Genomic DNA, 26872 nt, shown 5'->3' with positions numbered 1-26872 from the left:
ATGCGATCTGTCCCTGACTCACTCAGTCACCTCCCCCCAACACACGTTAGTAAGCACCAGGCATACATTAACCCCTCCCTCTCCAATAAAACTAACCCCTTCCCTGCCAGTGTCATTTTTACAGTAACAGTGCATATATATAGCACTGATTACTGCAGTAATGTCACTGGTACCCCCAAAAGTGTCAAAAATGTCAGTCAAGGGTCCGATCTGTCCGCCGCAATGTCGCAGTCCCGCAAAAAAAAAATTGCAGATCGCCGCCATTACTCGTTAAAAAAAAAACACCAAAAATGACAGAAATCTTTCCCTTAATTAGTAAACGCAATAACTTTTGCGCAAACCAATCAAAATACGCTTATTGTGGTTTTTTTTTACCAAACATAGGTAGCAGAAAACAAATTGGCCAAACATTTTTTAAAAATTTGATTTTTACATTTTTTTGGGGGGGAATTTCATATAAAAATTTTTTAAAAATATTGTTATTTTCTCAAAATAAATGCTATTTTTTTGTTTATAGCGCAAAAAGTAAAAATCGCACAGGTGATCAAATACCACCAAAAGAAAGCTCTGTTTGTGGGGAAAAAAAGGACGTAAATTTCGTTTGGGTACGGCGTTGCACGGCTGCGCAATTTTCAGTTAAAGTCGCACAGCGCCGAATCGCAAAAAGTGGCCCAGACGTAAGACAGCAAAATCCTCCAGTGGTAAATTGGTTAAAAAATAATAAAAAATATAAATAATTGGCAATTGGCTGTAATACAGAGGACATAGTAGGTCTAAATGGAGATTCACTATAGATACATGTCTGTAGAGTCATATATATATATATATATATATATATATATATATATATATATATATATATATATATATATATATATATATCTCACTGGCAAGTACATATAAGTACATCCATTTGCCATATGGTGAGTTAACCCTATTGGGACAAGGCAAAAAAAAACAGAAAAAGAGAGATAAAGGAAATAAATGTATATTATTATAATAAGACACCAGACATAGCCATCATCTGTGACTTTAAAGGATCCAATGGTGAATAAAAACAACATATAGACAGAATTCAGACAGCCAGTTTGTAAATGTCTCTGAATATCTAGATGTACAGCTATGAAGATTAGAAGAAAGAAGATATGCTAAAATCGCTGAAGATGCCCGGATTGGAAATGGTAGAGGACTAGGACCTACCACCCCCATACCGCCAAAAAGACCCAATATAACATGGAGAGTTGGGTGACCAAGATGGAAACAAGGCTTCCTACCTTTCTGGTAAATGCGCATGGAGCCGGGGTCCGGACGCCAATTTTCGTGGCACGATTTGCCGCTGCTACCGGTGTCCTCACCTCGTGCGCATTAAATGGTTGGGGTCCCGCCAGAAGTGAGACGCCAGAGAGCATCTCGCGTCACTTCCGGTGCGGACATGGCGCATAGTGTATCACTTCCTCCCGCGGCGGAAATGAAATACCACAGCCGCGGGAGGATATTATATATAATTTCAGATTACATTGTATCACTTCCTTTCTATATATATATATATATATATATATATATATATATATATATATATATATATATATATATATTATATATTATATTATATTATATAATAAAATTATATTATTGATTAGATTATAATTCATGTGTTTGTGTTTCAAATTTATCACATCTGGGATGTCTACTAGAGTCTTGTTTTGGTCAGGTTTAAGTCAGTAATTACTAAGAATTGTAGGCCTATAATACATAACGCCAAATTTCCATGCAAAAAATTGTACCTCTTTTGGTACATAATTCCTGACATAATCATACCGCCAGGGAGGTTAAGTGAAAGAAAGGTTTTTGTGTTATCATTCATATTCTCTGGAAAAATAGCCAAGAAATCATAAATTCTGCCAGGGTATGTAAACTTCCTACGTTTTAGCCTCTGTGCCATACTCGCCCGAAAGACTGCCTCCTTGGCACTGCCGTTCGCTACATCTATTTGGCTGTTGGTGATTAATACACATTGATCCTTCATGGGCCTTGAGTGGTGGGATTTCTGGATTTCTTTCTGCATTTATTTTCGTTGGTATAATTGGTTTTTATTTATTTTATACTTCTGGTGGATTGTATATATTGTGATGTTTGGCCCTATTTGGGGAGTTTTATATGTACAATCAATACATTTTTGTATTTTGATGTCCACCATGCCCCCATGCCGCTGCCCCCTACATGCAGGACTCCAGCAGTGACCGGAGTCCTATATCTGGCCAACAGAGAAGCGTGGCCACTATTTCAACCTCCTGGGGCCACACTGTTTCTTCCGCATTACGTGCGTTCCAGACTGGAACGCATGTCAGGCCTGTTTGCACTTTGGCTGTGGTACGGCATGTGACGTCATTCCGCCTTCCGGGCAGGGCCATGCCATGTCAACTGAACTGCCGCTCAGGCCATTGGTGGCAGGACGGCTTGCTTTCAGCACCAGCTGCTCCCAATCTGGATCAATCAAGGGAGGTGTTCCTCCTATTATGGTCTCTATATTACACAGCATGCCACTCTGTTTGTCTGTCTCAGTCTTGAGCCTGCAGATGACAGAAGGACAAACTGCTGTCCAATGATGTTCACCTGGTGCATTCCTGCTGCAAAATGACAGAACCCCAGCCAGCTTCCATACCTAAACCAACTGACTAGGAATTTTGGGTGACACTATTGATCAAATATGGTCATGACTAAAATTGATTATTGACCTTACTCAGGATCCTCAGGGATCTGTCAAGCTAGCCAGGGATCTGTCAATTTGCAGCAGTAGTGCAAAAATGACACATCCCTGGCTGACATTCATTTAAAAATTAATGTAACCAATTTGCTTGGCCATTTGCCAACGTAAGAAAATGCTGGGTTCAGGTCAAACTCAAAATCAATCTGACCCATAGCTCATCTTCAGGGCACAGACAGCAATGAAAATGTGACAGGGATTCTAACCATTCCCCACTCAATCCAAAACTAAAAACAGTTTTGGCTTTATGTACACTTTATCTGTACAGTTTATATATATTATTAGATAATAATATATTTCAAATCCCCCCCCATTGATAGATGGAATATTATGTTTAAAATTAAAAACTATATGAATTAAAATACTTTCTGTAAATCTTTATGCCACAAATATCCTGTATATAAAACAGCTGAAACATGCAAAAACACAAATCATACAGTATTAGAATGCCATTCACTTTATATTCCTCTCCTGCTTTATGTTACTTCAAATGTAAAAATTGGCTTTGGTGTCTGGTTCAATGCATTCAGGGCAGGAATTAAACTTTGTCAGCACAAGTCTAAGTCCGGTATTCAAACAGCAGACTATACAGTTTCTTTTTTACACCATACAACATCTATTCTTATGCAAATTCTGTAGGTTCCACACAAATTTAAAAAAAAAAATCACTATATAAAAGAAGATCCAGTTTCTGTTTTTTAGACTCTGGTCTGGTATCTCTACTATAAAGCACCATGGGAAAGGTAAGATATAGAGGCTAGAATTATTAATTATTTAGTAGATGTTGGTTTGCCATTTTTTTTATGTTTCCACATCCTAAACCTTGTAGTTACTGTAATGGAAACAATTTTCATGAATTAAATATTTCCATATTTTTGATGTAACATGCAAATCTTTTTTGCCAGTAGATTTCATTTATCCCACACTGTACACCCTTATTCTCTTTAACTTCAGAATGCTCATTAAGGTAAAATAGATTACATGTCATGTATAGGTTCATTTAAATTTAAGTCATTAGCATCATAGGCTTCATAAAGTAATCATTAATATATATGTCCTGGAGCAATACCTTTGTTGTATACAATAAAGCCAAGACGTCTCTGTAGTGTTGGCAACTTCTTAACACGTGAAACTTGCAAAAAATAACACTATACTACACCATTTGTACATACTCTATGCAAATCCAGTTGGTCAAACTTGACAGCAGTTTCATAATTTTTACTATATCTCCTTAATTGTACCTAATAGCCTTTTGCTGTTACACGTTGCAATACTTTAGTTCTTTTTTGGGACTTTACAATCATGCAAACTGCTACTTTTACTAAAGACTTGCTAGTCTCTTGGTAATTTAAAAAATATCTCTGTAATTTTTCATAGGTAGATGTTAGAGACGTAAGTGTAAAATGTTAAAAACACTTACTACTGGGGATTCCCTTGCAAGATATGTGGTTTAAAAAGCTCCAGTTCTTTGCTGTACACCTGTATGCTCACAGTTCAGAACCTTGGTTTGTAGTATAGACCTATGGGGCCTGACTACATTTAACCCAGAGTAAAGTGCAGAAACACTGGGAACTTCTGGGCCGTGGGTCCAGAACACGAAGAGCAGTAATCATATTTTGAATAGATACCATGGACATGGGTGCAATGCATGTGTTCTTTTTTAACGTCTAAATTTAAAAGCATATTGAAGGTCCTCTTAAGCAAATAGAAAGTTAAAAATCCAGGGAGAAGTTCAAGAGTAACAATAATAAAAGTTAAAATCCTACAGCTAATTTTGGCTCTAAAAAAAATGTGATAAGTAGCTCAATTAAATCAGAATTCATTTGGCTGGCTTCAATTTTGGTGTCAGGATTCACAGCTAAAGGGTATTTTGATACCCATTGGGACAAATAATTATGTTTTTATACAAAAACCAGCCAAATACTCTATCTGTACCTGATTTATATATTTTATGTGATACTAAAGGGTGATTTCTGATACACATTTTAAGGTGGAATCTTTTGCCTCTATTCCAGATCATTTTTTTTGAGGACAGGAACTTCCAGGGTCGTTCTTATGAGTGCAGCTCTGACTGTTCTGAGCTAAACTCTTTCTTTAGCCGCTGCAATTCTATCCGCGTGGAGAATGGAAACTGGATGCTTTATGAACACCCCAACTACAGGGGAAACCAATATTTCCTGAAAAGGGGAGAGTATCCTGACTTCTCTCACTGGACAAGTCACAATGACTCTATTAGATCTTGTCGTGTAATTCCACAGGTATGTTCTGTATTAAACTATACTCCGAGTGCCACAGTTTTTTTTTTTTTTTTTTTTGTTCTACACCAGCATGTACATCCTTTATCTATCCAATTCTCTCATTTCACTTCCAGGTATTTGTATATTTTTTTTTTATTTGCATTATCAAAAATGAAAAAGGAGATATAAAAATGTTAGCAAAAGAATAACATGTTACCCACATCAATCAGCTTTATTTAAAATACTATTTTTTCGTTTTTTATTTAGTTCAGGGTAGAAGATGAAAGCAAACACTGGACTGGTTATGAAAGATAACAAAAAAATCAGCTTCCAGATTTTTTTCCCTCAAAGCCTAATTGAACAAGCTGAAGGTAGAACTGATCGGGTACCATGAACAGCTGAACCAGATTCATCATTTTTTAGTAAATTAACCCCATTGTCTTCATATTTATATATGAGGTTTAGTGACATTTACACAAACATTTACCATAATTTTAAAGCTATGTTAGTAAATGTAGTTGTAGTTGTTAGGCTTAGTAATATATACTGGGGTATAGTATGAAATATTCTTACAGTTTTCTAAAATGAAAAATACACAACAATAAATGACAAGCAACAGGCAACTGCTTCCAATTTGGTAGAGCAGACACAATTTTTGTAAAGAGCCCAGCTTACCTTATGCTATAAGAAAGAAAAGTGTAAAATAATGAACTTGACACCACTCCAAAGTTCTTTACTGCATCTGTTCCCAGGCACTGGGTGCCAAACCTCACTTTCTCACTTTCCAAGACCATGTATTGTGTAAAAAAATTGCAGATGTTGCATATGTTTGCCAACATCTAGACCAACAACGTTTTGTATCAGTGCTGGAAATATATGAGGGTGACTGTTTTCCATGTTCTCTAATTCAGACAACTTCCTGGTTTCAGTGTGCCCTGCCTTCCCCTGCTCTCCTCGCTTTCTTATTTATCCCATTATCCCATTATAATTTGTAGCCATTTGTAGGAAGAGATAGTCTTCACAACATCTAGAAACATATCTGGTAGTTTTTCTATTTGTGCAGAACTCAAGGTAAGAAGGGTGCTGATACCTACTAAATGCACTATAGATTTTTTTCTTTCTCAAACAATCACTATAAAAAGAAACAACCAGACACAGACAGTGGGACTTGGCCTCTACTCAGCACTGGCTTTGATTGACAGCAGTGGGAGCCAATGGCTCCAGCTGCCTCAGCAAAGTCTGTGAGACCCAGAAGTGAGGGGGAGAAAAGAGCTGCAAATGTTCACAGTGCTGGATCGAATGAAATCTTAGGTAAGTATAAGGGGAGTTGAGGGGCAAATACCAATGTCTAAACATTTTTTACCTTAATGCAAGGAATGCAATGTTTAGGGTTTAGAACGACTTTAACTTCTGGATATATGTGGCAGAATAATTAGGACATGGAAGAAAAGTCCAGAGGTGGATTAGATTATTATGCATAAGATTTCAAAATTTGTGTTTTTGTACTTCGTTTAATAAGAAAAATGCAGAACATTAACCTCTCCTTTGGATCGTCCACTGTTTTCTCTATTATCAACCTTATTTGAACATATAATTTTCACTTTTGTCAAGCCAATGTTAAGTAGTATGCTTCTAAACTAAACCAAAGAAGTAGGAAACAGTGCAGTGCAACACGCAGTGCACATCTTGATTTCAAAAGTGAAATAGACTCTAATAAAATTTTGTTTAGACAATCACCTATTAAATATCTCATAAACCAGAATAAACTTGAAACATTTCCTAGTCCCAAGATCCACTGATTAATCTTATGCTAAACACTTCTAACACCAGCATGCTAAGTCTACAAGGTGGGATAGCTATATACGTCTGTGAAGTTGAAAATGTTATTGTAGACAGAAATGTTCATAGCCATAATTTGCTATTGATGATCTGTATTCTCATAACACATTAACAATGAGCATTATCTAAACCCATGTTTCCCAATCCATGACACTTTGGTACTTACTGTACAGCTTTTGGGGGCCCTGCATATAGTAGTATGTGTTTTCCTTACCTAGGCAAGTATAGGGAATATATTCTTAAGAATTGGTTCTAGTAGTAATGGTCCGGTTCATTTTTTTACACTGCCTTTCTTTTTCCTGTTTTTTCTTTTTAATGTTTTTTTTTATCCTCTGATCTTTTTTTAATGGCTCTTGCCGTGGCACACATCATTTTTAAGGAGGCTGTAGGATGCACAAATGTGGATGTAAGGATTAGCAAAGGGCTGTAATAGCAGTGATCTTTAGTAGACTCATGTAATGTGTCCTCAATCTATGGCTGTCTCCTGAACTATTTCTACAGTCTCCAAATACTCCTCTTCCATGCTTACAGTTTCTGAACATTTCTGGCGGCATGTCTTTAGTCTTTGACCATCTCCTTTTGCCTGTCTGCAGTCTCTGACCATCTCTACAAAACTTTCAGTAGTGTCTAACCACCCCGTCTTGCATGTCTGTAGTCTTTGACAGTTTTCTGTAGAATTAAATTCATCTAATATTATGTGTGCCCCTTTGGTCATGTCAGGTTAAGGCCCCCTAATCCAAGACAGTAGACCATCTCTGATTTAATAACATATTTCCTTATTCTCTTCAGCACCGTGGCACATTCAGAATCAGGATCTATGAAAAGGAAGACTTCAAAGGAGCAATGTTGGAATTTACTGAAGACTGTCCCCATGTACACGAAGAGTTTAGATACCATGATATTTATTCCTGCAATGTACTGGAAGGCCATTGGATTTTCTTTGAAGAGCCAAACTACAGAGGGCGCCAGTATTATCTGAGACCTGCAGAGTACAGGAGATTCTCCGAATGGGGTGCAATTAACTCCAGAGTTGGCTCCTTCAGACGAGTTCAGGAATTCTATTAAATAAAGCACAATATTCTGCACTTTGGTCCTAAATAAAGTCTTTAAACATGAACGAATTGGTCATAATGTCTATTTAACATTTTTCAGATCAAAATAAAATGAAGCATTAACAAAATAGGGTACCAATATCAAAAAGGGGATGCTAAACGTGAATTCGTTAAAGAAAAATGAGCTATTTTTCCATCAATGAAATATATTTTTAGAAATGACTGTCCTCATTGTTTTACTCACTCACAATTTAACTTGTAGAGACATAGCAGCAGTATTTAAGCCACCTGAGTTTAAAAAATAGGTGTGCAAACATATCCTGTGATATAAAATGTTCTCCTGCCTTGACCTCTCATCATTACGAAGGAGAGTGAAGTGTTGTGGGGATTGTGAAAAAAGTAAATATTGCTCATGGGTGGAGTGCTGAGGGCTTAATTGGATTCAGGTGGGTTGCTATCAGGAGCATTGCAAGGATTGTGAAAGACCTGGGACACTCTTGATCACCTAGAGTTCAGTAATGATGTGCAAAGGTAGTGACACCACTGTGAATAGTGGCCAAGTTATGGTATCAGTTAGAGAAACTTAAGTACAGTGTGCAGAGTTTAGAACTGAATAAGGCACAGAATGCAGGGGTCGGGAGTGAATCTCAACAAAAAAGTCCCCCAACACCCCTGGGCAAAATTGACTTCAGCATTACTTACATCCTCTCTGCCTGAAATGTACTCACCAGACCCCCTATCAGTAAGTTACCACCTGGGCAATGTGCACTCTGAAACTCCCTCTAACACTCTGCTAAAGGTTTGAAAGGCAACGACAGGGACAGCAGACAGTGACAAAAGCAGCTGCCTAAGAGACATGCTGAAGAATAAAAAACACAGATGCATTGTTTGCACTGTTCACTTGAATGGGTCATGTTAAGTGGGCTTACTGCCTACTGAATGTGACAGAAATGATAGTTGTTATTGTGGGCACAAAGCAAAGAATTGTGACAGCGGCATTTGAACACACTATCTGCTTGCCTTTCTAGTTTAAGGGGGATAATAAAAACATGGCTTAACCACATGTATTTTAGCACCCCACCAGTGGCATGTCTAAATGAGCCCTAACTTCGGCACTCCTTAAATGGTATTAGTTGACTTGCGACATAATGCTGCATTACCAGTACAGGATTCCAGCATAACGAACCTTGTTTTTTTTCCTCTGCCCAAATCCCCATTTTGTCTACAATCTGTGTGTTATCTATAAATTGTGTGGAGTATATAACCCATTTATATCAATTGAAGGTTATATATACTCATTGTTTTCTATATTAAACAGGTTCCCAATAAAGCTTTTCTTTTGGAGCCTAAAATAAGTTCTTCTTGTTTGCTGAAAATAAAAAAGTTTGGTACAGCTAAAGGTGCAACTTTTGCCAGACAACATAAGCTCGTAAGGCTAAATGCATATTACAATCATTCATGTGTAATCTGATTTTCAAAGAAGATAGAGAGACAGCCAGGAAATGTTGTTTCTTCTACTCTCTAAGCAATATAATATAAAAGTGTATCTAAATCCAAAAACAAAAATGTACTATATAGCAGCTTATTAGTCCTTTAATAAGGACAATAACACTTTCAGCAAATACAGAAAATATCTAATAATCTTACCAGAAATTAAGTGTTCTTGTTATTTCCTGTGAACTGAAGAGACAACACAATAACACTATTATGTGTCTTGTGTAAATTAATAATCCCATTAAGTACCATGTTTGTGTGACAACCATGGCTGCCACCATAGATACAGTAAAAAAGTGAATGTATTCACAGAGAGACAGGAAGTATGTTATTCATAGGGAGTATGTTATTCATGGTATTACCAGTTAAAAATTAAGTAGAAAAAATACTTAAAAAATAATACTGTATTACAAAATAATATATATATTTTTGGGTTTAGATAGATTTTAATGAACGTTTCTTCCCAAAGTGCCATTGCTGAATTGATGTTTATTAATGAGTGCATAAACAAACATTTCCTTCTGAGCAACTACTCTTTTCCACACATTTTTTTCTGGAAGATTTTATTTTTTTGCACTAAATGTCTGCAGAAGTGAAAAAGCAATGAGAAAAAAACATCATCTGACATTCATATGAACACTCCCAATAATGAACATTTGAAAAATCCAACAAATGTAATCAACTTTTTTGGCTGATATGAGCTTGCCATTGGCTTCTAAAGCATTCATTTCTGAAGCAGTCATTGTTCATCAGTTAAACAAAAGACAAGTCAATACTACTATTTTTGGTTAACTAGGGTTGATTAACTAAAGCTGGAGAGTGCAAAATCTGGTGCAGCTCCTCATAGAAACCAATCAGCTTCAAGGTTTATTTTTTGTCAAAGCTTAATTGAACAACAGGTAGTTAGAAGCTGATTAGCTATCCTGCTCAGCTGCACCAGATTTTGCACTTTCCAGTTTTAGTAAATCAACCCCTCTGTCTCTAAAATCTAGCAGGACCTTATGAATGTATATAGACCTTTTATAAGATGAAAAGAAAATTGAACAAATCATTCAAACCACATCATTCCTGGTGAAAAAAGTGGGAGTTTTTGTTTAAACATTTTTCTACAAATGTTTTTGTTTTAAAACAACTATTTTTCAGGAATGTTATCAATGCAAACAATGATTTGTAGTATAGAGAATTACAGAATAAAATATATTTGTTACAAAACAACTTTAAAAAACAACCAATATGACTTTGATTAAATGCAATCAATGTTAACCACTTCTGGACTAGGATTTGCCCCTTAATGACCAGGCCATATTTTGCGATTCGCCACTGCGTTACTTTAACGGACAATTGCGTGGTCGTGCGTCGCTGTATCTAAATAAATTTGATGTCCTTTTTTCCCCACAAATAGAGCTTTCTTTTGGTGTTATTTGAGCACCTGTGCGATTTTTATTTTTTGCTCTATAAATAAAAAAAGCGACAATTCTGAAAAAAAACTATATTTTTCACATTCTGCTATATAACATTCCCCCCAAAAAATTTAAAAATAATTTTTTTTTAATATTTTAGGCCAATTTGTTTTCTGCTACATATTTTTGGTTAAAAAAATCACAATAAGCATATTTTGATTGGTTTGCACAAAAGTTATTGCGTCTACTAACTATGGGAAAGATTTATGTTCTTTTTATTTTTTTAATAGTAATGGCGGCGATCTGCGATTTTTTGCGGGACTGCGACGTTGTGGCGGACAGATCCGACCCCTGACTGACATTTTTGACACTTTTGGGGGGGACCAGTGACATTACTACAGTAATCAGTGCTAAAAATATGCACTGTTACTGTAATAATGACACTGACAGGGAAGGAGTTAACACTGTGGGTGATGAAGGGGTTAAATGTGTACCTAGGGGCATGTTTCTAACTGTGGGGGGGGGGAGTGGCTTGTGAAATGATCACAGAGACCTGTGTTCCTATATAGCAGGATCACAGGGGCTCTGTGATCATCCCAGGAAGAAGAACGGTCAGCTGTGTTTACAACAGCTGCCCGTCCTTCTCTCTTAGCGGGGAGCGATGGCGGGTGTCAGGTGGCAATCGGAGCCCCCTAGCTGCCTGCGTGCGCCTGACGTATACCTATGTCGGTTTGCCCAGGAGCTGCTGCCTGCCGCAGTATATCTGCGGTGGGCGGTCGTAAAGTGGTTAATGAGCAAAGCTCTGCACTTCCTGGTATTTGAAACATTGCCTACTCCCCTTGCCTCCCACATTCTTATTGCTCAGTGATGCAGCCCATCATTTTCCAATGTCAATGTGTTGGAGGGAAATGGCAAGTTTCAACAATATCAAAAAGTGTTAGTACTTTGCCCCTGAGAGTAGACTGGCATTCATGCATTACAGTGGCAATTACAGTTGTTTTTTCACTTGTCAGAGTTGCTTTAATGTACTTATTTTTCTGTACTACATCCTGTGTACGCTTTGCATGAATTCTTTTCTTTTTACAGAATTGACTTGTGAAGCTGGGTACACACGATCCAAATATTACATATACATTTGGACAGCGTGTACAGCTGCCTGTCTGACAGAAGCCAGTCTCATGCCCCGCAGAACACAATAGCACAGCGGGGGAGATCACCGCACTAACATTGCTTAGTCAGTATGCCAACCTCTTAGTTTTTTTCTTTAGCCTACATGTGTGCCTAGCTTTAAGCTTGGTACACAAGCTGAATGTCGGACGACAAAAGCCTGGTAAAAAAAAATCAGCTGGCATTTGGCCCGTGTGTATGGCAGCCTGTCCGACAGAAGCCAGCTTATGTTGAACAAGCATGGTGGAAAATCAGCAGTAAACTGGCTCCTGATCAGGCTAAGAGTGAAGGTCGGAGTGTTCTGGTGGGGGGACTGTCCCCCTGTCATAACTCAAGAGAACAGCAGGGGAGATCGCTGTACTAACATTGGATTGTTAGTACAGTGGCTTTCAGTTTTCACGCTGGGTTGAACAAAAAAAAACTAGAGGTTTTTAGTAGGCTTTAGCCTCATGTCATCCCCAGCCTAGAGGACAAGTGATTCCTTTTTTTTTTGTCTGGGTTTGATATTTCCCAGAGTTATTTGAACAGGCAAGCCAAACTATTACATAAGCATTGCTTTACAATAAATAATTGTAAAATAAGTTACTTTCAATCATTCACTTAAAATTAAAACATTAAGTAACATTAACCATTTGCCGACCATAAAAAACTTACATATACGGCAGCAAGGCGGCTCTCCTGCGCCAGATTTTGTATGTGATCTGACACTTCCAGGTAGGGGGACCTGGCCAGCGACCCGGCTGTGCTATGATTGTACACAATCATCAAACTTTCGGCTTTTGGAGTCTTTCGAAGCACCTGAGCTTGATATCGGTTGACCTACTGGTTTACTACTAGCTGGGAGAGGCTGTCTCATTAAATTGAGCAGCCACGGAATTTCGGTAAGCTGCTTGTTATACCTGAGCACAAGGGTGTCCCCTTCCTACACTTTTCCCTGGTGTCACTGGAAGAAAGTTATTTTGCACGTGGATTCACATCTCTGCACTTAATATTGGGACTATTCATTTGGACATTATCCCCTCTCCTTTTTTGTTTTCTTTATATAAGCTTTTTAGCTATATAATTGTATACTGATTTCAGCGCTGCACTTTTTGGTTTTTATTGTATTTTTTGAATCACTGTTAGTTGATTTTGTGCCAGCTGCTCACTATTGTTCTTAATCATTTGGTTTTCTGTCACATCTAGCGCGGAAATTTTTCTTCTATTTATATTACATTGGTTTTTACTAACACCATTTCTGCAGCTTATCACTTATAACTTTGTGTCTATCATGGCAACCAATATAGACATTTTTGAATATAGAAGTAACTATATTCTAGATGTAGGGGACGTTTTTGATGGCAGCGGAGTCGTTTCAGATGACATAGCTGGCCGTTTTCTACGCCTTAAAAATTTGATGACATCTGAAACCCATACAAATTGGGATATTGCATTTTTAGAAAAATACGTAGTTGATAAAATGGTCCCCCGCAGCCTCAGGTGGGAAGTCAACCCCCAAAGCGATGAACCAGATATAGAAGGCTGGTTTCAATACTTTAATGAGGCAGGTGTCAGGTTTATCCAATTCCTTATCAGTAGGAAAAAAAGTAAACTGGTTAAGATCAATGAGGAAATTGAGACTCTCAAGACGTCCCTTGCTGATCTTAAAGATGATGAGGAATACAAAAAGAGATCTGACACACTCAAGAAACATTTGGAAAAAGAAATAATTGAACAAAAAAATAAAAAGAAACGGAAATACAATAGGGATTTACAGGACTATAAGAATGATACTGTTTTTAAATGGCAAATGGTAAGGAATTCTGAAGGTTCTGCGACCTCTAACCCTCGTGATGAGGAAATGGAGATCCAGACACAGTCCTACACACCTCTTCCTCCCCCCCCCTTCCCCCTAGACCACAACAGGTGGGAAGGAGGGGAAAAGGACGAAAACCCCCCCCAAACAAACAGGGACCCCAGACCTTGAGAAATAACAACTCAAATAATTCCCTATTGCCTTATAGAAATCCACCCTACAATAGGGGAAATAATAATGGCAATCAACAAGGGTCTAACCCTAATTTTATAACACCAAGACGGTCTGAGGTTCCCCTTTATAATAGGTTCACCCCCCTAGAAAATGGGGGATGGGATTCCCCCCTGGACACTGGAGACCGAGTAATCACCCGTCATCCGGGTGATATCTCTAATAATGGATGGTCAGCCACCAGGAGACCTCAAAATGAATACTATCCACCCAGGAATACCCCCCGTTCAAATTATCCTTCCTACGAGTATTCACGTGAAGATAATTATCAACAAGGGGATTTTCACAGGGGAGGAGGAAACAAACGCTATATAGAACACAGAGAGGGACCAGAGGGGGGAGGCGGACAAGGAAGGAAAAGAAGAAGAGTGTAAAAGATCCTGGCATCTTCAATCTGTCAAAGGCTCAGTTTTCTGACGATGAAAAAGCCGTTCTTGATCGTGGATTAAAATTTGCACCACCTAAGGCGCTGAATAAATTCAGCGCCTTTATAGACGTGCAAAAGTACGTCAGGAAACTGAACGTTCAGAGATATATTATCTCTAATCCCACTCGCACTTTGGCTAATACCGATCATAGGTATGTACACACATCCCTGGCTAACGCTTCCTTGTTCAACCCCCCTGGGAAAATTGCCCCCTCAGTCCAGGTTTTCAAAGATCTGGTCTTGAAAGACATAGAAAACATCAGAATCAAAAAACCTCCTACTAAGGATAAATTCCATACAGGGCTTCAAAAACTCTGTGATAATAAGGACATAGTGATCCGCCCCGCTGACAAGGGGGGCGGCATAGTAGTTCTGGATAAAACTGACTATGTTTCTGAAATGAATAGTATCTTAAACGATAGAGAGACATATAAAGTTTTAGCCTCCAATCCTACTCCTAAGTATAAAAAGGAGCTACAATCCTTAGTTGATAAGGCACATGAAGAGGGGATTTTAAGCAAAAAAGAAAAATTGTTTTTAATACCTTCCGCACCTCGTTTGCCTATTATTTATTTTTTACCTAAAGTCCACAAGAATCCCGTTAAACCTCCGGGACGCCCCATAATCAGCGGGATAGATTCCCTTTGCTCCCGGATAGGCAAATATGCTGATGAATTTTTACAACCCCTTGTTAAACAAATTCCGTCGTACCTCAAAGACACGACCCATGTCCTAAATATCCTCCAGGATATTTCCTGGAAAGAAGGGTATATTATGGCTACAGCGGATGTAGCGTCCCTGTACACCATAATTGACCATGAGCAGGGATTAGAGGCTGTACAGTATTATCTAGATCTGTGGAGCTCTTTATCCAGCGAACAGAAGAGGTTTATAGTAGACATTATCAAATTTGCGATGTCTCATAACCTCTTCTGGTTTAACAACACTCATTACCTGCAGAACAGGGGGGTCGCGATGGGGGCAAAATTTGCACCCAGTTTGGCCAACTTATTTATGGCCAAGTGGGAGGAGGATGTCGTCTTTGCGAATCGACCGCCGCAGTTGATCCTGTGGCGGCGTTACATTGACGACATCCTCCTCCTATGGGATGGCAATGCCCCCTCACTTGACTCCTTTATCTCGAACTTAAACATCAACAAAAAAAAGCACGCCCAGAAGAAGTCTTTCTTATGACGAAACGTTGGCGATCCCAGACATAAACGTCCACACGCCCCCCAACGAAGCCGGCCGTTTATCCATATGCTGATCTGGAGACTTGCGGGACGCCGCGGTTAGATCCATGACCGGCACATACTACATGCCTGTTTTTGTCTTTTAAATTGTAAGTAGTTTTTTTTAAATAAATTTACCTATTGGTTTACGGGATTACGCTATGGGCCTCTGTTTCTTTCTACATATGGCTTTACTTTCAATGGAGTATATGAGAAGTTCCAAGTGTGCCACATATTAATGTGATCGGTTTAACAACATACCGGAAACGGCTTTCGGCTTTTGGAGTCTTTCGAAGCACCTGAGCTTGATATCGGTTGACCTACTGGTTTACTACTAGCTGGGAGAGGCTGTCTCATTAAATTGAGCAGCCACGGAATTTCGGTAAGCTGCTTGTTATACCTGAGCACAAGGGTGTCCCCTTCCTACACTTTTCCCTGGTGTCACTGGAAGAAAGTTATTTTGCACGTGGATTCACATCTCTGCACTTAATATTGGGACTATTCATTTGGACATTATCCCCTCTCCTTTTTTGTTTTCTTTATATGAGCTTTTCAGCTATATAATTGTATACTGATTTCAGCGCTGCACTTTTTGGTTTTTATTATATGATTGTACACAGCAGATGCCGATCGTCGGGAAGACGCACAGGACAGAGCCCTGCCTATGTAAAAATGGCAGAGCTCTGTCCTGTCAGCGAGGAAGTAATGGATTTTCTTTCTCTGCAAAGCAGGGAATAAAATTCATTACTTTCCTTAGTAAAAATGTCACACACAGTACACCAAAACACTGGCTAGGCACACATTTAACTCTTTGATCACACTAGATGCCTAACCCCTTCCCAGCCAGTGTCATTAGTACAGTGACAGTGCATGTTTTTAGCACTGATCATTAGTGTCACTGGTTCCCAAAAAGTGTCAAAAATGTCAGTTAGTATCCGATTGTCTGCCACAATATTGCAGTCCTGCTATAAGTTGCTGATTGCCACCATTACTAGTAAAAAAAATTAAATAAATAAAAATTCCAGTATATATCCCATAGTTTGTAGACACTATAAATTTTGAGAAAACCAATCAATATATGCTTATTGGGATTTGTTTTACCAAAAATATGTAACAGAACACATATTGGCCTAAATTTATGAAGAAATTTAATTTTATACAGCTTTTATTGGATATGTTTTACAGCAGAAAGTAAAAAATAGTTTCATTTTCAAAATTGTCGGTCTTTTTTTGTTTATAGCACAAAAAATAAATGATCAAGTGATCGAAATACCACCAAAAGAAAGCTTTAATTGCGCGGGGAAAAAAGAAAAAATATTTATTTGTGTATAGTGTTGCATGACCGTGCAATTTTCAGTTAAAATAACGCAGTGCCCCATCATAAAAAAATAGCCTTGTCATTAAGGGGGATAAATATTCTGGAGGTCAAGTGGTTAAGTCAAATTTTGCTACATTATTTGAAACAGCTCATTTATAAAGATGGGCGTTAGTCTATTTATTAAGAAATAAGATTTTCTGTTGCTTATTTTCTGTTACAATTGAACTTGAAGAAAACATGAAAATGCTCCCTTCCAGTGAGGCTGCACCGCACTGCAAAGGTTAGTTGCTCCTTTAGGTCTTAGTAGGCATGAAAATAGGAATGTACTTACCTGGTCCTCCACTTTTTACAGCCTCCTTCCTGCTGCTAGACTGGCCCCTGCAGCATATTCTTTCCATTACTCCAGCAATCTAAGGTCCTCTGACATCATCAATACCAATGCAGGGCCCATAGCCCTGCATAGGGCTTGAGGACGCTGAGGGACAGCCTGCCACTTGAGCATGGGGGAGCACCATCTGCTGGGGGTGTAGAGGATAAGGTAAGTAAAAGTGCTTAAAGTTAACCATTGTAGCAAAGTCGCAGCCCAACTACAGGGGAGGAATTTCAGTTTTCACTTAATTTAGCTTTAATGAACAAAACATTTTAAGGTCTTTAACATATACATGAGTTGACCAGAGGTTCTTGACAACATTTTTAAGTTTATGTGAGCCAGAGGCAGGCCTGACTAATAGATGGTGAAGAAAGTACATATATAATAATATATTAATCATAATGAGTATAGCGGGACGATAGATTGGTATGCTGATGAAGGGAGATACAAAAAAATGCCCACATCCCTAGTAGCGAAATAGTGTGTGCAAAGGAAACCCTCTGATGGGATTTCTTAGGGCCTGAAAGTAATCATAATTAAGAAAAATATAACAACATTTTATCTAAGACTATATAAGAGACATCAAAGAGAAACATTGATACATCATAAAAACGTTTGCGGTAGAGAACATGTACTAACATGTATGTGTAGATAGGCCACATAAATGTATACCGCATCATTTAAAATTACATAAGTTAGTATGTCACTGCATGCTGCCCAAGCTCCTCCTAGCATGAGAGTCCACACCCCAATGGTTCCAACCTCAAGGAGTAAGGGAAGAGAGGCTCAGTGATGACCGCTCGGGACACCATTCATTTACTACAAAATATTGATGGTCTATAGTTCCACACTGCATGACAAAGGAATAGCATGTATAAGACATATCCTGTCCCAAAAAAGTCGCCATGAATGGACGTTCAATGCTTTTTAATTGGGTCATTGGACTTCATTTTGAATCACAATTATTTTTTTTTCAATGGCTCCCATTTCCTCCAGGTGCAGGGCGTTGCGATGGGGACTTTTTGTGCCTCATCGTACTTCAACCTGTACCTGGAGGAATGGGAGAGTTCAACTAACACATCAAAGAACCTGGCTTCCTTTATGGAATCTGTGGTTCTCTGGTTTCGATACATTGACGACATCTTTATAGTATGGGATCGTCCGACTGACCGCCTACTAACTTTCATTTCACTCATTAAATGTAATATTTTTAATTTGAATTTTACCATGATGCATGACCCACATACTGTACTTTTACCTTTCTTGATGTGAAAATCCACAAAGACACGGATGGCTTATTATCCAGCGGCCTTTTTAGAAAAGCTACTGCAGGTAACTCCATTCTACACGCCAGTAGCTTTCATTCACTACCCCTGATTAAATCTATACCTCTATACCATTTAGTCAATATCTTAGAATACGTCGCAAATGACAACGACACTTTCAAAAAGGAGACAGACAAACACAAAGAGAGACTTCTCTCTTGAGGGTACTCCTCTACATGTCTAAAAAAGGCTTATAAGAGGGCAACCATAAAAACATGTCATGATTTGCTCTATAAGCCTTCTACCTGACAAGAAAAAAGTACCCTTTTACGTATTATTACTCGCTTCTCTAACCAACATTCAATTATTAGACATATTGTTCAAAAATATTGGCATATGTTAACCATGGACCCCACAGTGAGCCCCTTGGTACTCGAAACTCCAGCATTCACATTTAGGAAAGCTAGATCCTTGTAAGAAAAACTAGTTTCCAGTGATTACAAGGAAGGTTCCAATAGAGACCCTTGTAAACGACCAGGTACTTTTAAATTTGGGGGCTGTAATTATTGTAGATATATGGAATTGTCTAAATCCCTTACACTACTGAATGGTGACAAATATCTGCAGCAGCACTTTGCGAACTGTAAATCGAGGGGAGTTTTTATCCTCTCCAATGTGATTGTTCATGTTTTTACGCAGGTAAAACCAAACTTGAATTTTGGCAATGGGCATATCGTCACATATTAAGTATGAAATCCTGCAATCCTGACCTCCCCCTTTGGAAGGCACGTTGCCACCGCTCATGGCAGTACTTTCCCAAAAATATTGTTCATAAGCCCGGACCAAGTACATACAGGGATAATGGAGGGAGATTGGAACAAAATTCTTTTACAGCGAACAGAGGTGGATATTCAGGCTGAATGCCACTTATCCGCCAGGGCTTAATGAATCTATAACATACAGTAAAGATTCTTTTTGGAAGGGTTTGTATCAGGGGGTCCAGAATTAGTCTAATTTCTTTGAGTGCTTTATTTTACATATACACATTTTTTCTATTTTTAGCCAATATGGAGGGATATAGCTTTCTCCAAACTTAGTTAATCCTATGTCTCTTTCCCTGTTTGGTTATAACCGTCACAATGGTATTAGCATTCACTGAGTAAAATTCCAACATTTATGGTTAATGATATATTTATCTTTTATTTCATTTTGTCTTTTAATTTTGATGTTTCCCCTTTGTCTGTATATGTGTACTGTATATATTTATATATATATATATATATATATCTATAGCTATATCTATATAGATATATATATATATATATATATACACATATGTTGTAATATACTCCTCTCTAACAATGTCTTTGACACTTTCTTGGTTCTTGAGATGCTCTGTATTTTGTTCTGTATGTATATTTTCTGCCAATGCGTGCTTCCCAGGTTATCCATTAAATGGCACTTTTTGGGCTTCGCCGTGTAGTTCTCTACCACCCGGCGCACGGGGGCCATCTATGACGGTGATCAAGCGTCACTCTCCGCCTTTCTTCTGATCTAGGCGATCGGGTAGCTTCCCGATCACCATGGGACCTTATGTGCGTCAGTAGGTAGCCGACGCAGAGACGCCACTCCCCCACCTGACAGGCGCATGCGTGGTATTGCTGATGGCATCACTGCTTGGTGTCTTCCGCATTGAACTCCATGACACCATCACTGTACCCAGAGGCAGGGGGGGCAGTGCCGTGCGCCGCTTGCCCACAGGGTTAACTAGAGTTACCAGGTGTATGACAGCAATGGTGGGGAACACTCCTCCCCCTGTCACTCCTATATACAGTAAATGCTCAGTTCAGCTTGGCTGTTTCAGCCACATGAATATACAAATGTGTAACGCTAATGCATATACAATTGGCGTGTGAAACCAAAAAATATTAAATAATAACACTCAAAAAATGTTGTAAATCCCACTCATGAAAAGCAGTGAAAAAATTCTATAAATGACATATAAAAAAAGTTCTATATTAAAACATTCCAAAGAAAAAATGGAAATAATGTGCTCAAAAAGAATAGAGGAAGATAGCAAAATAGTCCCAATAGAATCCAATAGGACGATCCTTGTATCACCCGTGAGTAATTAATACAGTGAGCTGCTTACCAGACCCTTAAGGTCTTCAGGCATATGGACAATCACAGATAGGCAGATATCATAGGTAAAGGATTCATCAGGAATACACTCCTCATATGTAGGGACCAGGCTCCAATAATGGTATGATGGAGAGTTGTCATGAGAATATAGCAAATGATGAAGAGAATGGGTGGAGGAGATCATCAAAGGGGGATGTACTAGACATAAATAAATAAATCGCAACTGATACTGGTCACAGGACTCCGGTCTCCAACAACATGGCTGCAATCAATGTTGGAGACAGGAGTCCTGTGACCAGTATCAGTTGTGTGTGATTTTAATGGGGGAATGGCCATTTAATAAATGTTTGGATGGGATTATGCTATGTGGTTGGTTCTTTCCCTATTGAGTTGTAGTTATTGATGATTGCTGTGGTGGAGATAACCATCGTTTGATGGAACAACAAACGTGTTTGGGAGAATTCTGCTATTTATGCCAATGATTTTTGGTGAGTGAGATGTCAAAGGGGAGGGATGTCCACTTGATGCACTTTGGTGTTTTGGAGTCACTAACCAGGAGTGGATGTTAGGGGTTATATGGACACTTGAGACATTTTTACTCACTTCTAAAGCCCGTACACATGATCAGAAAATCGCATGAAAAATATAGTTTTCTAAGTGATTGTACGATAATCTGATCATTACTACGCAGCTTTCAAGAGCCGATCACCACAATTCATATAAAATTATCAAGCACAAAAAATTTTCAGGTACAATACCAGACCATATGATTTTTGTTTAATCAGTACAGTTGTAGCCTAAAGTGTTTGTAACCTTTGGTTGGCATATGCTGCCAGCCCTTCTCTTGCATTCAGCTATAACACACTATGTAAGTGTATGTGGAAAACAAAGCCTTTAAATAACATTTTTTCATATATCTTCAGGCCGGTCACGTGACTCCCAGCCGCTCTTCTAGTCTGATGCAGGGCTAAAGCAGGAGGAGCCGAGATCTCCTGCTGATGTCAGCAAGGAAGTCACGTGACCACTGTGCTGGCCGCTCCGCTCCTCTCACTGTAGTCCTTAGATGGGGCAGAGAGTGGCCGGGAGTCATGTGACCGGCCTGAAACTATCTGCAAAAATTATATTTAGAAGCTTCATTTTCCACATACACTTACATAGTGTTATATAGCTGAATAAAAGAGAGGGTCTGGCAGTAATTTTTTAAAATGTTTTAATCAATACTAATAGCGACAGGGGAGGCAGCTCACACACACACACACACAAATGACAGGCAGGGAAGGGAGGAGGACACAGGACAGAGTGGACGACGGAGACATGTATCCTGACCACGATCCCATAGCTCAGCAGCCATGATAAACGTGGTCTGCCCTCAGGAGGAAAGTTAGGACCAGGCAGGATCAAACAGGTATTGTAGGAGATACAAATGGGTAATTAAAAAAATGAAAGCACTATTCTACAGCTTGCACATTAAAGGGACAGGAGAATTTTTGGGTGGTAACAACCACTTTAAAAATACAATACAAATACACTACAACACATTACATCACTACCAAGTTTTTATTTTGTGTACGAGAATTTTTGTAGCTTTAGTAAACTCTTCATTTTAATTTCTCTTCATTATGAGACTAGCATGTAGAAAAAAAAAAAACAGACAATCATTTGTCTGATAATCTCATTGTGTGTACCAAGCATAAGAGTGTAGGGACTTTGTTCACATGTTATCACTTGGGGGTGGAAGGTGGCTGGAATGAAAGAGGTGGGGCACTACTAGCTTGATTGTAATATGTTTTAGCTCTACTCATTGTGATTGTTTTTTGTACATAGTAATGGCTGCCTGCCAAGGGTAAAAACTCAGTTCAACACACACCCCTAAAGTATTGCTGTGAAAGCCCTTTTTTCATAGTTAATAATAATAATGATAATAATATTTAATAATATATCATATTTTATCATCATATTATTATCATATATCATATGTTGTATGTGGACAATAGTTCCAATTTCAGTAGAGTTATATAATTTATAAGTTCGATTGTCACACTGAAATTCACAAAAACATGATGACAAATATGACAAAATACACTGCAGCATTGTACACATGCCTGGATTAAATATTCTGCCAGTTTAATACAGCCTGTCCTGATATGACCTACAGGCTCTTGTATTTTCTAGGTGAATGCATTTTCTGCTTAGAGCAACAGAAAAGTTCAAGAGAAGCATTGGAATTAATGCTTCTCTTTGTAATGGGATAAAAGACTACAATCTAGTTTACAGTGAATGTGCTTGCATTTATTTTAGAGAATTTCTATACAAAGGTTCAAAAGAGGATTTCGGTAACCAATCAAACAATTGTGAACCAGAGAAGCTGTCATAAGCAGAATCAACAATAGATGCCTAGAGAGCAACACAACAATCTGATACGATGTAGATACTGTATATGTTAATTCACACTGTAATCTATTCATATATGCAAATCTTAGCATTGTAGCGATATATTTAAATAGAAGCAGAAAAAATGTCTGAGATGTACTGTGGGTAGTCTGTGAAGTCCATCCAAAATGGGGAAGGTAAGCAAAAAAAATAAATTATAATATTCATATATCACATAAGAAAATGTGCACTTACAACTCAGCAGAGATTTTTTTATTGTTTACAGTAAAAATAATTCCCAGAGTAGACTTTTATTTAACAGTACAACACAGGATTTCAATAGTTTTAATTTTGTTTTCTTAACAATATGCAGCACTGAAAATGTCATTAGAAATCCCCTTTCCAATTAATTACATTACAACAGTATATATTAAAACAGGTAATTTGTAGGTTTCATCAGAGGTAATCTTTAAATGTGATCTGTGAAAAAATAACTATTGTAATTTTTAGGACTATATTTTGGTTAAATTAAAATGTAATCTACCAGAAAATAAATCTATGGTAAAATATTGTTAGTAAGTATTCTACCAGAAAATAAATCTATGGTAATATAATGTTATTTCCATCAAGGAAAACTTTAGATTACACACATTTACTATACTGTATCTACAACTAATATAGTATTTATAAACATTTTCTGAAGGGACATCTGAATTGCATTGTAATCAATTTCCAACCTTTTTCTAGAAAATTTTCAGCTGGAAGACAATTGGTTTCTACAGATAGCATTAACAGTTAAAATATGAGCCCCAGTGTTGTAAAGATCTATTGGTGTAGGCAATTTTAAAAGCATTGATTTCATTCACAATTCTTTTAAATAAAGAAAGTGAAATTTATTATAAATTGTGCTATATTTCATTTATCTATATGTTTACATTTACAATATTGCATGGACACCTAATATTTCAGAGTAGTCTAACAAATTACGATTACTGGATCCTGAAATAGGGGACTTAGAAGTCAATGGGGGAAAAATGCAACAAAAACAAATATGCACTCTATCTACCAGCAGCTGAAGCATTTTCATATTTCATATATATGAAGGTAATTTTATTAAAGGTAATGGGTTTTTAATTTGTAAAGTGAATGCTCACTTAGCTTAGCAAATATATAGAAGCTGTGTATAATTTGAATACCCAATTACGCGCAAGTAAAATTGAAACAAAAATAGGATTGTGTTTGCCAATTATTGAATAATTGGATGATAAAAGTAAAAACAGTTCATCATTATTTACCAAGCTAAGTAAACTTTCACTTTGCTAAGTGAACAGTCCATTATTCTTTAGCAATGATCCCTAATGGAAGGGGATGTGTAAGCTACCTCAAGGATATAACATGTTTTAGGAATCAAAGGTGGACATTATAAAAATATAAGGGGAGCCTCAGAAAAAAAAAGTTATTTTACTTCAGTTCACAATTGTACCAAAACTATGCCAGAACTAATTATTATTTAAGAAAATTATAAAAAAAAAAATAAAAAAGCAAAAAAGTATAAAAGTAGAAGGTAAACCGCAACCATTTTGCAGTAATCAATAAAAACTTTTGTTTCTTCTATTTTTTTCTTACCTCATTTTCTATTATTTATATCCAGTTTATTTTTTTTTATCTACCTCAGCCTTAATTGCTTTAGCAGTAATGTGCCACTCATTCTCAGTGAAAGCTTCTAATTATCCCTTATTTCATCATTTACATGTCTTTGTCTGAGAGTAACTTTTTTCCCCAGTAAAATAACTGCTAGCTGTGACAATTCCTTTGTTTTTCAATGTAGCAAAAATGTGTAAAATTTTAGTAATAACATGACAGTCTTTTTTCATTAAGAGTAGTCATATTACTGCAGGTATTGGTGCTGCAAAGGTCAGCATTTGTCTACAAACACTTTTGGTCCATCAATCTCTTATTGGGAGTTAGCCCAAGATCTTTGATCAAAGCACAGAAGTTCTGTGTTAAGAGTGCTCTGATTTGCTGTACATGTGTGGTGGACACCTACATTCAAAAAATAAATGTATATTTGCCTACTATTCTTTTGCATTTTTGTTGACATTGAACTACTCTGATAAAAGTATGTAAAATAAAATTATAAAAAATGAAAACATTTTAAAAAAGTTAAATTTTGATTTACTTTTTTAACATACTGTCACCAGTCACCACATCGGGTGTCCCTGATCATCACCACATAAGTCATATGATGATGCTATACTATACTAGTGACAGTATGTACAGTAAAAAAAAAAATGTAAAAAAAATACATATTATTTAATGTCTTCGTTTTTAAAAAATTGTAACAAAAAATTAAACTTAAAAAATATCAACATGTCCCTTCCTAAATGCCTCAGATTGTCTACTTTGCAAAAAGGGGTCATTTGGGGCAAAATTCATACTGTCCTGGCATTTTAGGGCCTCAAGCAATTCGATGTCTGAAGAAGCCTCAAGAAAGGCTGTCGTTACATCAGAATTGATCAATTTTGAAATATATTTACCATAGTTTGTACTGTAGAAGCTATAACTTTTTACACAAACCAATTATTATACACTTATTAGGATTTTTTTTTTTACCAAAGATATGTAGCAGAATACATGTTGGCCTAAAGTTATAAATAAATGCTATTTTATTGGATATGTTTTATGACAGAAAGTAGAAAATATTGTTTTTTTCCCAACAATCTTTGGTATTTTTTTGTTTATATCCCAAAAAAATTAAAAACCCAGTGATGATCAAATACCACCAAAAGAAAGCTCTATTTGTGTGAAAACAAATATACACATTTAATTTGCTTGAAATGACTACGCAATTGCCAGTTAAAGTAGCACAGTGCTGAATAGCAAAAAATGGTCTGGTCATGAAGGGGGATAAAACCTTCTGGAGCTCAAGTGGTTAAGATACATATGCAATATTATATTATCAGAATGGTTTATGTTTACATAAATTTCATGTTTTCTAATTACAGATCATCTTTTATGAAGATAAAAACTTCCAGGGTCGCTCATATGAGTGCAACTGTGACTCTGCTGATTTGCACTCCTTCTTCAGCAGATGCAATTCCATCCGTGTAGAGAATGGGAACTGGATGGTCTATGAACATCCCAACTACAAGGGACACCAATACTTCTTGAAGAAAGGGGACTACCCTGACTACCAACAGTGGTTGGGTTTCAATGACTCTATCAGATCCTGCCGCTTGACCCCACAAGTAGGAGCTCTTTCTGCTATAGCAGATTAAATTAATGCATAATTGCTAGTATATAGACACAGTAGATTGTATTTACGAACAAATAAATATGAAAACAAATTATAAAAAAGATTCTGTCTTCCAGCATCGCGGTACATTCAGAATCAAGATTTACGAGAAGGAAGACTTTGGAGGCCATATGATGGAATTCACAGAAGACTGCCCACATGTCCATGAGAAATTCCATTATAATGAAATTCAGTCCTGCAGCATTCCTGAAGGACAATGGATTTTCTATGAAGAGCCCAACTACAGAGGCCGCCAATATTATCTGAGACCTGGAGAGTACAGGAGATATTCTGACTGGGGTGCAAACAGTTCTCGAGTTGGCTCCTTTAGGAGAGTTCTGGATTTATATTAATGCCTGTACTCAATAATAGTCACTATGTGATAGCAGCAATAAAGACAATTGCAAATATCATCAACACACTTTGTTTTTTGTTTTTTCCAAATATACATTTTTAGATCTGCTGCTGCATACT

General features: G+C 37.4%; 2 protein-coding genes across 2 annotated transcripts in view; one reads left to right on the top strand and one right to left on the bottom strand.

The window, feature by feature from the left end:
* The window catches only part of LOC309558932 (uncharacterized protein), a 754545-nt gene that overhangs the window by 534949 nt on the left and 192724 nt on the right, over positions 1 to 26872 (bottom strand). The window lies entirely within an intron of this gene.
* LOC309558938 (uncharacterized protein) lies at positions 3449 to 26751 on the top strand (the record flags this gene model as incomplete). Its single annotated transcript, XM_082262037.1, has 5 exons — positions 3449 to 3507; positions 4780 to 5022; positions 7630 to 7869; positions 26109 to 26351; positions 26476 to 26751. The coding sequence occupies exons 1-5, from the start codon at positions 3499 to 3501 to the stop codon at positions 26749 to 26751; spliced, it is 1011 nt and encodes a 336-aa protein (XP_082118163.1). The 5' UTR covers positions 3449 to 3498.

Source organism: Pelophylax lessonae (genome assembly GCF_965119305.1).
Source record: "Pelophylax lessonae genome assembly, chromosome: 6".
NCBI classification, from domain to species: Eukaryota; Metazoa; Chordata; class Amphibia; order Anura; family Ranidae; genus Pelophylax; species Pelophylax lessonae.
The sequence above is the reverse complement of the archived record's forward strand: the minus strand, read 5'-3'. Positions and strand labels throughout refer to the sequence as shown.